This window comes from Prinia subflava, chromosome 6 (genome assembly GCF_021018805.1).
Source record: "Prinia subflava isolate CZ2003 ecotype Zambia chromosome 6, Cam_Psub_1.2, whole genome shotgun sequence".
In the NCBI taxonomy this organism is placed as follows: Eukaryota; Metazoa; Chordata; class Aves; order Passeriformes; family Cisticolidae; genus Prinia; species Prinia subflava.
The window spans coordinates 7499521-7514773 of record NC_086252.1 but is presented as its reverse complement, the minus strand read 5'-3'; the positions used below and the strand labels follow the sequence as shown (position 1 = coordinate 7514773).

Below are 15253 nucleotides of genomic sequence, written 5' to 3'. Positions count from 1 at the left end.
CCTGGCCAGTAAAACGTCAAAATTTGGAGGTGTATGTGCACCCCACCACTAAAAATGTTGGTATTTTGGAGGTATGTCTAACACCAGTGCCCTCAGTCACACAAGCCCCTGAATTTGTACATTTTCCAACCAGTGCTGCTCATGTTTTGTGTGATCCTGCAGCAACGTGTTGTAAAGGAGTATGAGTTGTTACACCCATCAACCTGTATTTTCCAAGAGAACTTGTACTGGTAACATCAGCATGGACAGATCACTCCATAAAAACTACCCAAACAAGTGACATTTTATTGGCGAGTTCTGCTCATAATGAATTTCCTTTTCCACGCTCGCATCTCCTAACAGAGCGATTGGGGGGAAAAAAACCAAACCAAAACAAAACCAAAAACATTTTGGGTAACATTCCATTTGCAAACGATAAAAATCATTTAACATTTAAAAATAAAATAGAGGCTAACAGATTGAAACAGAAGTTCTAGGACAATGCGTCCTGCTTCCCCAAGGAGCTTTTCCTCGCCTGGCTGCCGCCACCTCAGCCCTGCTCTCAGGGCACCGAGGTGCTCTCGTTTGGAGCTCAAATGAAAGGACTGGGACATGTGCTATCATCACCATTCAAAGCCCTGTTGTTGTACATTCTTCACAGAAAAACATAGAACCAGTTCTTTTTCTTCCCTTATTCTAACACTAAGTCATAATGAAAATTAGGGGAGGGGGGAGAAATGTGGCTTCAACATTCACCTACTTTATCACACACAAAAGGTTTCTACTAAGAGCATATCCAGGTTGAAATACACATCTGATTTCCGTCATGAGGTTAATGTTTATGGGGTGCGAGATGAAATCTACTTTGAAATGATAAACACATCCCTTTTTGATGAACAAAGTGTTATTTTTTGCCTTTTGGACCAATGCTTGGTTGCTGGGTTGTTTCTCCTGAACCTTGCCAGGAGAGGCAGCTTTCACTGCTGCCACAAATGAAATGATGACTGGTGGCAATCACACACCTTACCATTGGTAAGATGTCGTATTTAGCACGTTTGTTTGCGTTCTGAAAATCCCTTAGCTCGTTTTTTAGGCCCCCGAGGCTTTGTACACCAGAAATTACACAAGTCAAGCACAGAAAATTGTAAATTGGTATCCACAGCCATTTTGAGGTATTCCACAAGAAACCTGGCTCTGCACCTGAATGTTCCTCTCAAAAACAATTTAAAAAAAAAAAAAAAAAAAGAACCCAAAGCCCTAACTGGAGTGGAAATTTATTTTAAAAAGATTCAATCCATCCCCCATGTTTCACCACATTTCATCAACAAGGACATACTTAATTCCCCAGGGGCACAAAAAAAGCCTTCCTCATCCTTTTCCTGGAACAGTAATTTCAGTACTTCATTCCTAAATTTCCTTGTGCACTTGGAAGAGGTAAGACGAGGGTGTTGTTTTCTAGCCAAACCAGAAAAACACATTCGGACAGTGGTTTTGGTTTATTTAATTTGTGAAGGTGCTCAAGGAAGACACCAGCGATCCCCTTGCGTTGAAAATAGCAGCGGTTCCTACTCTAAGCCCCAGCCTGTGAGGAGGAGGCTGGGGAGAGACCCGGATCGCAGCGTCTGAGACCAAGTTAGGGAGAAATGTGATCTCCTGGGTCTGGATTTGGCTTGGTAGAACCTCTTGAGGCAGTCGCGGTCGCTCCCGTGGGATTGGAGGCGCTGCTTCACGGCGTGAGCAGATCCCAGAGGGACTGGCTTTCCTGTTAGGGCTGAGGTGGGGCGGGCAGCTTTATTCCTGGGGCAGCTGCTGCTCTCCTTTGAGTAGTACATTCAGAATGAGTTCCGGTAAACCAGAGCTGGAGTGCCAGTCACGTGCCATTTTACACGCGCAAGAATCGCCTGCAACATCTCAGCTGGTTACGCTGTTCTGCGTGAGAGGTGGAGAACCTTCGCAGTGATCTTAGAAGGAAACAACTCGCTACTTCCGTAGCTGTAGAAAACCCATAGGCAGTAACAATTCCTAAAGTGCTTCTTTACTTATCAATTATTCTTTTAAAAATCAGACTTGTATTTTGTAGCGGCATCATTTCCTAGTAGGTCATGGACCAGTAGATAGTTTCTGATGTAGAAAACCCATACATATTTTGTTTAAGCAAATGACACTTGCTTTGATAAATGCACCAAAGAGAGTGATCTAAGTGCAAACCCCACCATTTCTGAAAACACGGCCTTATGCTGGTTTATTAATGCAACCTTACATCCTTGAAAAGTCATTTACTTCAAGAGCAGGGATTAAATAATACAAATAAAAATTGAAAATTCAATGAAGCTATTGCCTATTTACCCTGAAATAAAAGAGTCTCACGATCCTACTGGTGCAAAAATCCCTCCAAACACATTTGTTTTATTGGCAAAGTCATTTAAGGTCACTTTTGCTTCCAAGACCATCTTCTTCCACGGTTTCCACTGAAGGAGTTTTGCTTTGTAATGGCTTGTGGTTCCACAGTGATTTGTAAATGAAAAACCTACTATGAATAACTCTACCGTAGTCACTAAATTACAGATACTGTCATGAGAAAAGTCCCCAAACTTACAGTGTTTGTTTTAAAATTTTCAGCAAGACACAAAATTCCAGTCAAAGTGTTTTCTTTGAGTGCCATTTTAAATGGCAATAAATGGCTGCTGTGCCCTCTGGATGGAGAATCCCATGTGCTTCTTATGTGTTGTACTTCGAATGTCCCCAGAGCTCGGCGTGGAAGGGCTCCCGCGGGCACAGCCACGTGGATCAGCTCCTCCTATGGATGTAGTGCAGCAGGCTTGGATCTGCGCAGGGAGAGCCCGGCTGGAGGCACGGAGCAGGTGTTGGGGTGGCCTGGTCTCAAAGGCAATGACACGAAGCGTCCCGGGCAGCGGGACACAGAAGCGGCTGCGGCGGCGTTCCGGTTCCGAGCAGTGGCGGCTCCCGTGGCAGGGGGTGGCTATTGCTGGGACAGCAGAGCGCTCCGGTTGGCCTTCATCTTCTCCAGCCGCTTCACCAGGTGGCCGTTGCTGACCTCCAGCTCCTCGGTTTTATCCAGTGCTGAACGAAGCTGAAGGGAGGAAGGAAGCAGAAAAACACCTTAACTTTCACCGTGTTATCCCTTTCCAAAGGCAAAGCAAGGTTTAGAGTTACCCACACTCACCGACCATATTAACTTGGAACATAAAGCAGTTGAAAATTCCTTTAGCTGAGCTAAACTGCTCTGCAGGCCACATCTCGGGGTTGATTTTCCCTGAGATATGTGAGTTATTCTTCCTGAAAGCCCCGTGCCCGAGCCAGAAAAGAAGGACGGAGTCTGCAAGCTCGGGTTTCCATGATGGTTTATTCTTCCTTATCTCTCTGTTCTCTCTCTGCCCTGCTAAGTGTCCCGCTGCAGGGCAGTGCACGAGCAGACGCTGGGCAGGTCAGGAGGTCCCAGACCTTTTTCTACCAGTTCTGTGACCCAACCACCTTCTACAATGTATTTCTATTTCCAATTCTATACCAATTAATTCATAGCTATTCTAAACACATAAGTGCTACCTAAACCAATCTTGTGTGCCTGTCACAGCAGAAGATGGAGTCTGAAGGAGAAGAGGAAGAAGAACAGAACAATGTCCTGATTCCTCCATCTTGCCTTCCCAACCTCCATTCTAAAAACCCCAAATTCTACATTTTCACCTTGTGACAAACTTAATTACTATTCATTTCACACTTTCACTGTAATTCTTCATGTAATGTTGGTAATTTTTTCCACGGGCTGAGATCAAAGACAGGGTCGTTTTGGGCTCTGTGCCAGGGTCCCAGACCCCTCAGGACAGCCAGAGGGATGCCCTGGACTCCAACAGCCACACACACAGGTGTTTCAGCACTCTGCCAAGAACCCAGGGTATTTACAGAATGTTCAACAAAGAAGGCCAAGTTAAGAAGAAATTGGATCTCCCAAGTCTGGATTTGGCTTGATAGAACTGTGTGTCTTGAGGCAGTCAGCATGGGCAGAGGGTCACTCCTGTGGAACAGGAGATTCCCAGAGAATCACAGGATTTCCCTCAGTCCAGAGGCACGAGGCTCTGGGTGATGCACACCCGTCTCACTGCTCAGCTTTTCTGTTTCTGGTTCCTACAACTCCATCCACAGCTGTGACTCAGAGCCTCAGTTTCCTGTGAAACCCACCACAGGACTGGGGTAGGGAGAGAGAGGTGGACTGCACAGAACTGTATTTATAGGCAGCAAAGAAGAAGGAGAATTTAGAACAAGCAATGAGCCGTACTGAAAGAAAAACAAAACCAAAACACCTCAGGAGGCAGTGAGAGAGAAGCTGATAAAGATATTTGGGCTCTAAAGCCACAGAGGCATGGTCAGAGTCTGTGGACAGCCACACTACCCCGAACAGGCCTGGACACATTGGCAGAGCAAGGAAAACAGGCTCCCAAAGAAAACTCACACCCCTTTAGCAGCCAGGTTAGGAAGGAATGGTAAAAAGGCGGTGGGAGCTCACAGCTGTGACTGTTACTCCAGTCTGAGTGCTGAAAATTTGGTTGCACATTTAGAAGGAGTAACTAAAGCAATAAAGGAATCGGATGCTTATCCCTTGCTGTGCCGGGAAGGGTGGTTCCTCCCCTAGAACACCCCAGCGAGGCAGGTTTCCCCCACATGGAGCAGGCTGACCTGGGGCAGCTTGCAGGTGGTTACCTCTCTCTGCAGTTTGCGTTTCTCTGCCTTCAGTTCATCTTCTACTCGCTCAGCATTTTCAGCAGCAGTTTTGTATCGGGCTACCTGGCCTTCCAGTCGTATCACCTGAGGTGAAGGCAAAGGCTGGGAATTAGAAGCTGTACCAGGAAGTTACTCTGAAGCTTTACTCTTCCCCTAGTACTCAAGGAATAACCAGAGAGATGCTAACTCCCCTTTAATAAAACAAAGGCATATTTTTAGGGAAAAAAACACCACCAAGGAAGCCTGGAAACAGTGACTTACTCCTGACCTTTTATACACATCCATATTTAATATGCTTCCAGCAACAAAAAATACAGTCCATTGACTAAACCTCTCTTAGCAAGAGATTGCTGATGTACCCTGGGCAAGAGCAAACAAAGTGGAACGGCCGTGTATAAAACCCATCTCTACCACATCACATTTAAAACCTGATGACAGCCGGGCATAAGGAACTGTTCAGCAGAGTTCATCAGGTGCTTTTGTCTTTGACCATTCTTCTTTCAGTACAGAGGAATAATATATTCCTCCTTCCCCATACATAAATGTCATAGTAGCCCTTGTGTTCCAACGTTCCCTTTTCTTATTTCAAGGGAAAATCACAGTAAACATAATTTCCTTTATCATCTATCAAAATACACTTTCTCTTTGTATTGTCACCATGCCTGAACAAACAGAACAAGCCAAAAACTTACATTCTGCTCCAATGCTGTTATCTCTTGCTCAGACTTGGCTAGTTTAAATTTGAGATCACTGATCTGTCTGTTGGCATCTCCTGAAAGAATTGCAGATTTATCAGAGATGTCAGAACAGGTGTGAACAGTTTCTAACAAGTCTGGTGTAAAATTTCCATGCATCAGGGATCTACGTGGGGCAGCAGGAAATGAAGGCTCATTCTTACTCAGAGCCATGTGCTTATTACTGTACATTTTGCACATTTTCTCACTCACATGCACGGCACAAAATTCTCTTAAAACCAAAATACAGCTCACTTTGGAGGTCAATCATGTGCATATCTGTCCCATTTTCCAGAACTTCATCTTCGGACTGTGCATTTTCCATCTTGCTATTCCTTTGCTTTTCTTCCAGTTGTCCCTTTAATTTTTTAATCTGAAGGATAGAAAATAGTCATTAAAATCACTAAGGGAAATTGTGGCTCAAATTCAATCCAGTATTATAAAACAAATTATGTATTTTTTAAACCTGAATTCCAGAAGATCTTTTGTTACAAAATAACATCCTAGAAATTCTTTTGGGGAATGACTCATGGTATTTCACACATCAGTGCTTATGTACAAGTTGAGGACCAAAACAATGAGCGAAAGATGACTGGTTTATTAGAAAAGCCATAAATGTTCTGCAGGCACATTCATGTAAAACATTCTTAAAAACTCCCAAAGCTATGTTTGGTTGTGTGCAAGTATCAAGGCCAAGGTCACTGAGCATAAATGAAAGCACAGAGTGTCCTTCAGGGCAACAGATCCGCTGAAGTTTTTTGAATAAGCTGTATAGCCACCATGGCATACCAGGATTCCAGCAGTAATTCCTTTAATTGCTCTTTACCCATCTGCAGTTCCTCCAACAAACCTTTCCAAATGGCCCATTTACCCACAGACCCAGCAGAGGGGAGGGCTTACTCTCGGAAAGAAAATTTGCTTCTACAATTTCCAAGCCATGCCTGTTTTTCCCTTGGGCTTGGCCGATCTGAAGGATTACTATTCATAAATAAGAGGCACACTGGGTCATATCTTCTGTGTATCCTGAGTTAACATACAGGAGGAATGTTCTGGAGAAAGAACAGAGTGGCCAGAAAAGGCAGCAAGTCCTCAGCAAGAGCAACCTGACCACAGCACTGCTGCTCTACACCTCGTGTGTGGGCTATTTCCATTTCCTTAACCATTTACTGCTCTTCACTCGCCCTGTGATTACCTGGTCTAGCAAGGACTCCCGTTCATCGATGAGCTTTTTCAGCCTGTCTGGAAGAGAAAAGGCAGAGGTCAGAGCTGGCTGATCGAGCGGCGCACGGGGAGCGCATCTGAGGCACGAGCCTGACCCGTTCAGGTTAGTGGCTACTGAAGGGGGAGTGAGGGCACGTACCACAGGACACGAGGCCCGGACGGGGCTGGGAGGGGGCTGCAGCCAGGGCAGTTATGGCATTCTCACAGAACATGCTTGTCCCAGCAGCCAGCTGCATGCAAAGAGGCTAATCTTCTACGTTAGGTTAGCATGCAAGAACTCTAGGGTCAAGCACAACTGCAACACAAAATCTCACAACATCTTGACAGTTTAACACAATGACAATACTGTAAACACCTATAATCACAGCTAAGCACATTCTCAGCACTTTTTAACTCTTCCCTTCTTTTACATGGCAGTGACATTTTAGCTCCAACATTATGACCAGAAAAACATTGGCCCGTCAAATTATTTGTGTTTTGAACGCAGCAGTCTGGTAAAACATTGTTTTCTCTGCAGAGTCAATTCTCCAGGTCAAACATCAAGAGGAAATGGACAATCTGCACAACTGTTGTCCTACATTTAGACTTGGAAGTATGGGTATGTGCAGCCTTCATTAATAAAGTGCACTCTACAGAATGAGACAGCTGGGAAAAAGAACTACAAAGTAAGCAACCAAATCATTTCCTTTTTTTCCTTCCCCATTAAGGGCTGCAATGTGAGAAAGCACATTTTCTTACCACCCAAATGACCTCATTAATTAACAAGCTCCGTTTGTTCAGGTACACCTCAGGCAGGAGCATGCTGCAACATCACATTCAAATGCACCCATTAGGAGAGGATCTGTTGACCTCAGCTGGGTCTCACTGCAGGTTTGTTCAGCTGGCCTCCCTTGCCAGCAGTGCAGAGCCCAGGCTGCTCAGAGCTCAACTCCACAGCTGAGGTCTGGCCTGCTGATCAAATGGTTAAAATCCAAAGGTCACTCAAGGAAAAGATCTTTTCTTAAACTTAGGAAAGCAAGGTAAATTACACATAAGAGCCTGGTGGGCTTTTACCAGGTAAATTCTGCTGAGAGAGAGAGACTCAAAGTTTTTTGAAGAGCTTTAAAAATACCATTTCTTCTTTGATGACAACTCCTGAAAAGGCCAAAGTCTTGTGGTTCTTCCTTTTTTTCTTGTTAGCACACGCACTTAAAGGGAATCAAGAGTCTGTATTGAATCAAGTCATGGTGGAAACTGGCTTCCCAATGGAAGTACAGCAGACATTAATACAGTATGTCATTCCCCTCCTGGGAATACACCCCCCCATATAGTCCCACTCCAGAGCATGGAATAAAACCTTTACCTTGGCTTCTGATGCAATACCCAAATACAGATCTGAGCGTGAGATCCCAGTTCAGCAGATCTATGGATTAATTTTGAACCTCCTGAAGTCCTATTCTTTTTGTTTTTCATCCATTTGTAACACACCCAACATTGTTTCACCTGAGCACTGATATGAAAAAACAAAAAAGACCCGAACCCACTTTTTTGGTAAATATCACCCACAACCAAAATTTCTGAGTATAAACCCCTTCAAAACAATAAAACAATTTCACAGATCTATATGGGAAGGAAAGAAAACTTAAGACAAAAATTCTGCAAAAGATGAAAGATATGGAAGAAAAACAAAGGCCAATGAAGAAAGCAAGAGCAGCAAACAGCTTGGAGATACTTGGACTCAAGAGACTGTGTTGGGATTTACAGGCCAGCAAAGATTAAGAAATGGAGTTCCAAGGATTGGAAAGAGAATGAGGACTGGTGCAGCAGGAAACCTTTAGGCCACTACAAAATTAGCCCAAATGTATTGACTCCAAAAGGGCCAAGTAACACACTTTGATCCTGGAAATAATTTAGTTGTGACTTTCATTAACACAACCACTGCTGTGGGGTGAAACCTGCCTGCCTGAAGAAAGGAGACCTCTTCCAGCTTCCAGTGAGGAAGGACACTGGGTTCCCCAAAGCCCTTTTCCTGCAAAAAGGATGCATTTTGGGGTGAACTGTCAAGTTTGATCTCACCCTCAGTTCTCTCTGCCCTCATTACAGACATCTGTGCACCCCATTGGGACATGCAGGCAGCAGGGAAAAAATTAGTTTGCTTAAATTGCCATTCATATTCTGCCTGTCGAGATGAGGGCCTCTTGGGTTTCACTTATCTTAAACCCCCACATTAACACAGAAAACTTACTCTGCAGGGTCACCTTGATTTTGCATTTACGAGATATTTTTCCACCGAATCTGAGGACCTTGAGAACAGGCAGCAAAGAACAGTCTATTGAATCAGGACAGGAAGCAGCTAATTAAAATTCTCATCTGTAACAGTCATTAACCTTACTCCACATAGAAAGATGCTCCAGTGAATAATCAGAGTGTGACATTCACCTCACTTCACTTTGGGAAGGTGATTCCCAGGGTACTCACTGCACCAGTTCATGGCCACAGAGTTTACAGAGGCCGAGGAGGAGATGGGGCCTGTGAGGGAGCAGGACACAGCAGGGTGAGCACGGTGCTGCCACAGCTCCCAAGTCCAGTGACTGATCTGATCTCACTGCCTCGGCACTGCAGGTGACTCCAGGCATTGCTTACTCAGGTGCTGCCCCCCCAGTGGCCCAAACATTCCCAAACCAGCCACACATCCATCCTCCATGGCTTTCCACTAAGAGGGGAGCATGGGATGGGAGGCTGCTGGTTTTACCTGTGTGATTTACACGATGTGTGGCCCAGGAAATAATGAACCATGATGTAAATGAAAGGGATAAACTGGTCTTGGAGGATGGAAAGACATCCCATGAAATCCCAGCCCCAAGCAGCTATTCAGAACAGCCTGCAAGAATCCAGCTGTCAGAAGCAGGTTGGGCAATGCTCCTTCTCCAGATCTGTCCATCTATTTTGGATGATGAGAAAATGCTTTCCTGTCTTTCTCAGAAGAGGGGTGCTGCCAGGAACAGCACAGGATTTGGAAGACACCAGCTTGCAGTACTGCTTTTGAGGAGCACAGGAGGACTGTTCTTCTCTATAGCAAAGAAGATATTGACCAAGACCTTTGCACTATTTATTCCCCTTTTTTATCAAGTAAGTTTCTTGAGATACTGCTTTTGAAAGGATTTCAGGCTAGCTCTGATATGCACAGACCTGGGCTACAGCATTTATGTGCCACTAGGTGATGACCAGAAAACCCAGCGAGCATTTGGGGTTATTCTGGAAGACAAAGATTCATCCTTGGGTCACATTCTCGTTTTCAACATTCCAGGGTGGATTTCTGGCACAACAGCTACGCTGCACTGCCTCTCCATGGTCTTGTTCCCAGTTACACTGGGAGTGGGATCCAAGCTGGTGCATGGACAGGTAAGATTGGAGGTGTTTCTGCTCCTGTGATATGGCTTTAAAAAGGAATTCTCTTAAAGATGCTGTCTTTTCTTTGGAAGTGGAAAAACTAGTGAAAATCAGAAATGAACTCGTAAGAAACACGGGATATAATGGCACGTTGCCTAATTTGACTCTGATAGATCCATCCACAGTACAGGTGAAGCCCGGTAAGACCACTTAATGATCTGTTTAAGTCTATTTACCAATTAAAACCCACTTCCAACATTAAACCACATATTACTGTTGAGAGTATAGCACAGCCAAATCTTTAAATAAACACTGCTACATGCTAATAAGAAATGCTTATAAGATCTATGACTTTTTGGATTAGCATCTAGAGTAAACCCTTAGGAACAACTGCCAATACTTACAGAAACCACGGTGGATCTGCTGTAAGTTGGAGAGAAGCCACATGAAAGGAGTTACAGGGTTACAGACCTGTTAGAGCTCTACAGTTAAGGTGCCATCACATATTCAAGGTGCTCAAACCCCGAGGCTGCCCAGTCCTAGGGAGATGGCTCTTGTAGCTACGTAGCACAAGGTAATAAATTGAACAACAGCTGCAGAAAAATGGTGTTGAAATGATACAGGTTTAAATAACTCCTTGTGCAGGTTTAGAAACAGTGCTCTGGACAGGTATTTTAAAGTATAAAATATGTTTATTTAAATTATATACAGCAGTACATTTTGATATACATCTTCCAATTTTGCAGTCTGTCTGCGCTCTGACAACTTTGTAACATCAACACAAACTCAGCCTTCCACAGCCCGAACCCCCCCTCGAACCCCCCTCGATCTGCATTCCCTTGGGACATGCACTGCTTAACACTTTAAATGAATATTTATATATGCAAAACATGCTCTCTTCCCAAGCACTAGCAGAGATGCAAGAGGAAATACAGCAAGGGAGTCCAAGAGCCTAATTTATGCCAGCAACTCAAAGCAACCCAGCTTTTCCAAAAGCCACAGTGGGGCTAGTACACAAAACAACAGTCCTCTTTGGTCTGATATCCAGCAAGAGTTAAGACATGCAAAGTTATCTTCTTTTCAGAAGGGAAGAGATAAGATTTGTTTCAGAGATAAAAACATTCTTTCAGAATCAGAGTTTGCAAAAAATATATAATGCAATAAGCAAATTTTAAACAAAAATTTTTCTTGGAAAAATAGATATTTTATATATTGATATCTGACAGTACTTGATAGCAAACCTAAGCACACATTACACTGTGTATTGACACTTTCTCTGGAAAAAATAAAAACACCATGCAAGACATGGTGTAAAAGGCCTACTGTGGTAGTGGCAAAGTGCCTGGATGAAGTAAACATGTATATATTTATTCCTTTCAGCAAACTAAGACCTGTATGTTGCACTTTCTCCAAACTGTGCATTGCTCTTCCAAAGTGCTCAGACTAAGCAGATTCACAGTGATCTAACTGTATTTTGGAATATGACCATGTAAGAAATACACACAAAGTGGAATGAAAATATCTTTTTTCTTCATGTTAAAAAAATAAGAGATTGGTTCATAGGCTTTAATCATTCTGAAAGAAGTTTCACCATCAGTGAAACTGGTGATCTGGCTGAGTTCCTTCATGAAGAGTTAATGTGCTTGCTGTAGATTGAAGTACAAGTAAGCATAATGTGCATAAGTTCACAAAGGCCCAATGTGCATTCAAGATATTGATCAACTAGGCTAGAATAATAAAAAAAAATCCTGTAGAAATCCCCAGGAGCAGCTATCCACACTAGAGGTACTTTAATTGCATAATAGTTTGAATGGTCAAGTTGTGAAGCTTCCTCACAAGGTGATAAGCTTTCAACCCGAGACAGTCTCGATTTCTTGTGGCTGGGTACAACACAAGAGCATCATTACCATACTTGCATCATTACCATATCCATGCTTTAGGCTGAGTTACCTACAAAGACAAAGCTCTAAGGGTATTCCAAGGTCTGATGTCTTGTGCAAAGTGCATGTTTGTGTCCTGGGACTGGTCACAGGGCATGGAACTCACGTAGGTTTGAGATTCTGAACTCAGGAGATGGTACAGTCATCTCTGGATCTACCCTTACTCCTTCTGCCAGCCTGCAAATCCTCCCTGCTTTCAGCCCTCTTAATGAAAGCACTTTCCAAAACCTGTTCCAAAACTTCTTCATCCTGTAATTTTCCCAGTTTACTAGAATCTGATACTTTGATTTCATCTTCCTCCACATCAGTTTTCCCTGACGCTTCCCCTTGCAAGCACCCTGTTCCTTCAGGTTCATCTTTTTTATGCTGCAGGACTTCACCTTTGGTCAAAGCATCTTTGGTTTCCATTTTGTCTGTTCCCTCTCCAGCTTTGTCCGTGTGGGCAGTTTTTCCAGCAGCACCATTTGCTCCATCACCCTCTTCTCTTTGTGTATCAGCTTCATCTCCATCACATTTTTCATCAGATTCTAGTATTTGATTTGACTCTTCATCGAAATCAAATGCATCACCATCATCTTCCAGGCTCTCCTCTGCTTGTTCCTCCAATTTCACTTCTTCACTAATGTTGTCGTCCTGCACGGGCTTCTGTGCCAGGGAATTATTTACACCTTCCTCCAATTTAACTTGTACACTAATGTTTTCATCCTGCACAGGTTCCTGTGCCACAGAATTATTTACACCTTCCTCCAAGTTAACTTGTACACCAATGTTTTCATCCTGCACAGGTTCCTGTGCCACAGAATTATTTACACCTTCCTCCAATTTAACTTGTACACCAATGTTTTCATCCTGCACAGGTTCCTGTGCCAGGGAATTATTTACATCTTCCTCCAGTGTAACTTGTTCACTAATGTCGTCATTCTGCAGAGACTTCTGTGCCAGGGCATTACTTACACCTTCCTCAGAAGCAAATTCCCCACCAGGGTGGTCTGCAAGCTCCACCTCTTGCTCATTTTCTTTCAGTGTTTCTTTACTGGCTTTGTTTTCAGTAGCTGCAGTAACACCTACACCTGACTCCTCTTTACATTCACCTTCTGCTTGTTTAACCACCTTCTGCACTTCCCCCTCTAAAGGAATGTTTTTCTCTCCTTCTGGACCACCTGCCATTTCTTCACTGCACTGACTTGTTTGAACCTCTACCTTTGGATTCAAATCTTCTGCCCATTCCATCCTACTCTCCTGTCCTTCCTCAGCCTCATCCCCTGTTTCCAATCCTGACTTCTTAATTTCATCACCTAAAAGGCTCGGGTCTAAATGGGTTTCCTGAGTGGTCACCTCTGTCTCCGCCTCTGTTCCTGGCTGTGCCTGCTGCAGCTCACTTCCCATTCCCTTGGGAATGCAGCCTCCTGTCTCCACAGATGCCACACCTTGCTCGCCTGCTTCAGTAGAACCTGAACGCTTCTCCAGCTCTTCCATCAATTCTTCCTTCTGTCCATCTTTCTCAGCTGTAGCCATTTCATCTTCAGTTTTACCCTGTGTACTTGGTTCCTCTGGGGGTGCTGAAGGACTGTCCTCTGAAGAAGCGGGCTGGATGGGTGCCTGATGTTCTCCACCTTCCTTTTCAAGTGCCTCTGCTGGGACATCCCTTTCATGTGGCTCTGTCCCCTGCAAACCCACAGACTCAGTTTCCCTAGGCAGACCCTGAACTGTGTTCCCAGCCTCATCTTCTTCTTCAGCTCTGTCATCTGCTGTTTTGTCACTTTTTCCATCAGTGCAGTCAACAAACTTTTCCTCCAGGACATTTGCAGCCTTGTTTTCAGCACTTTCTTCTGAGTGCTGGGCTTCCCCTGGAGTGGAACTCTCCACATTTCCCTCCTCCCTAAGCAAGCCTGCCACTGCTCCCTCAGGTAGCCCTGCCTGGTTAGAAACCAACTCACTGCTCTCACTTGTACTGTCAGAGCCTTCAGCCATTTCATTATCACTCAGGGAATGGCTGCTTAAAACCAGATCCTCTTGTTCTTCCTGGTTGGGTGCAGCTTCTCCCACTTCCTGCTCTGTACCTGAGTCACAAAACATTTCCTGAGGAGTCTCAAAAATCTGGTGGCCTTGTGGAGAGCCCAGCTCCAAGTTCTCATTTGTCCGTTCAGCCTCTGTACTCTCAGGCTGCTGGACTGCCGTGCCCCTGGACTCTGTGACCTCTCCCAAGCCATCTGTGTCACTGTCACTGTTGGAGGAAGCGCTCCCTGACACAGGTGCTGTGAGGCTTTGGCCTTGCTCTGCACACCTACTCTCTGGGATCATCACTGTTGGCGGGGCGTCCCGTTCTTCAACCATGTGTTCTGCCTTTGCATTTTCAGCAGCATGCAATGGCTGTGCTTCCTCCTCCTCCTCAGACTCCTCTTTGTGTTCCTCATGCTCAGTATTCTGCAAGATTTCTCTTTTCCCCACATCCTCCAAAATCTCATTTTTCATCTCCACTTCATTGGCTTTGCCTAAAAGACCATTGAGAAAGTTGAGGGGGCCACACCACAGCACTTACCTCCCCACTTAAAACCCGGCAGACAGAACGAGAAGAACGGGTTAATAAAAGATCAGCTTTTGCCAATTTTGTGAGGCAAAGCAGCGATTGAATTAGTAAGGATCCAGGGGGTTGATCAGTGAAACTCACCACCACCCTCTCAAAGCAAGAAGTCTCTGGTGCTGGCTGGTGTTTTTGTAAAGGAGGAGCTCTCTGCTCTTGGCTGTGGGAATGACAGCTTTGGCAGAGGAGAACAACGGGTTGAAGCAGTGCAATTTAACAGCAATACCTGCAGAAGGGCCTCTAAGGACTGCTTCTCCTCAGCAATTCTCTCTACAACTTTAACCCTGACGCCCCTCTATCCATGCAGGGGTCTGATGCTGTTACAATGGAATCATGAAGGATTATTCAGTAATATTTTGCTTTTAAAAATCTCAGACAGGCATCATCAGTGCACGTGATGGACACTGAATGTAAAATCTGATTGGCAAGCAAATGATTTGGCTGTTCAGACCTCTCAACACAGATCAAAGCTCAGGTAATCTGTGCCCCTTATTTCAGCCACCCAAATGGGTGAGGACTTCTGTGGTTCTTTTAAAGTTATTTTTGTTGTAACAGTTTCCCTTCGATTTATATTTAAAAGCAACAGACATTAAAACAATAGTGTTTGTTGTTAGTTTTTGGGTCTATGCTGTATCTATTCTTAAAAAAAAAAACAGGGTTAGGAGACGTAAGAAAACATGTTACATTTAAAAATA

The 15253-nt window shown here is 44.3% G+C and overlaps 1 protein-coding gene across 44 annotated transcripts in view; it reads right to left on the bottom strand.

Annotated features, from left to right (window-relative positions):
• Window positions 1-265: 265 nt before the first annotated feature.
• Window positions 266-15253, bottom strand: part of LRRFIP1 (LRR binding FLII interacting protein 1) — a 99675-nt gene continuing 84687 nt past the window's right edge. For 40 of the 44 annotated variants that reach the window (XM_063400058.1, XM_063400064.1, XM_063400079.1 and 37 more), the window contains one exon: window positions 6640-14469. In XM_063400058.1, the coding sequence (XP_063256128.1) occupies window positions 12104-14469 (2366 nt within the window). In that variant the 3' untranslated portion in view covers window positions 6640-12103. Of the gene's footprint in view, window positions 3071-4692; window positions 4798-5405; window positions 5486-5702; window positions 5821-6639; window positions 14470-15253 lie in introns of those variants that run through there. The other 4 variants (XM_063400083.1, XM_063400081.1, XM_063400082.1 and 1 more) reach the window with 2 other exon arrangements.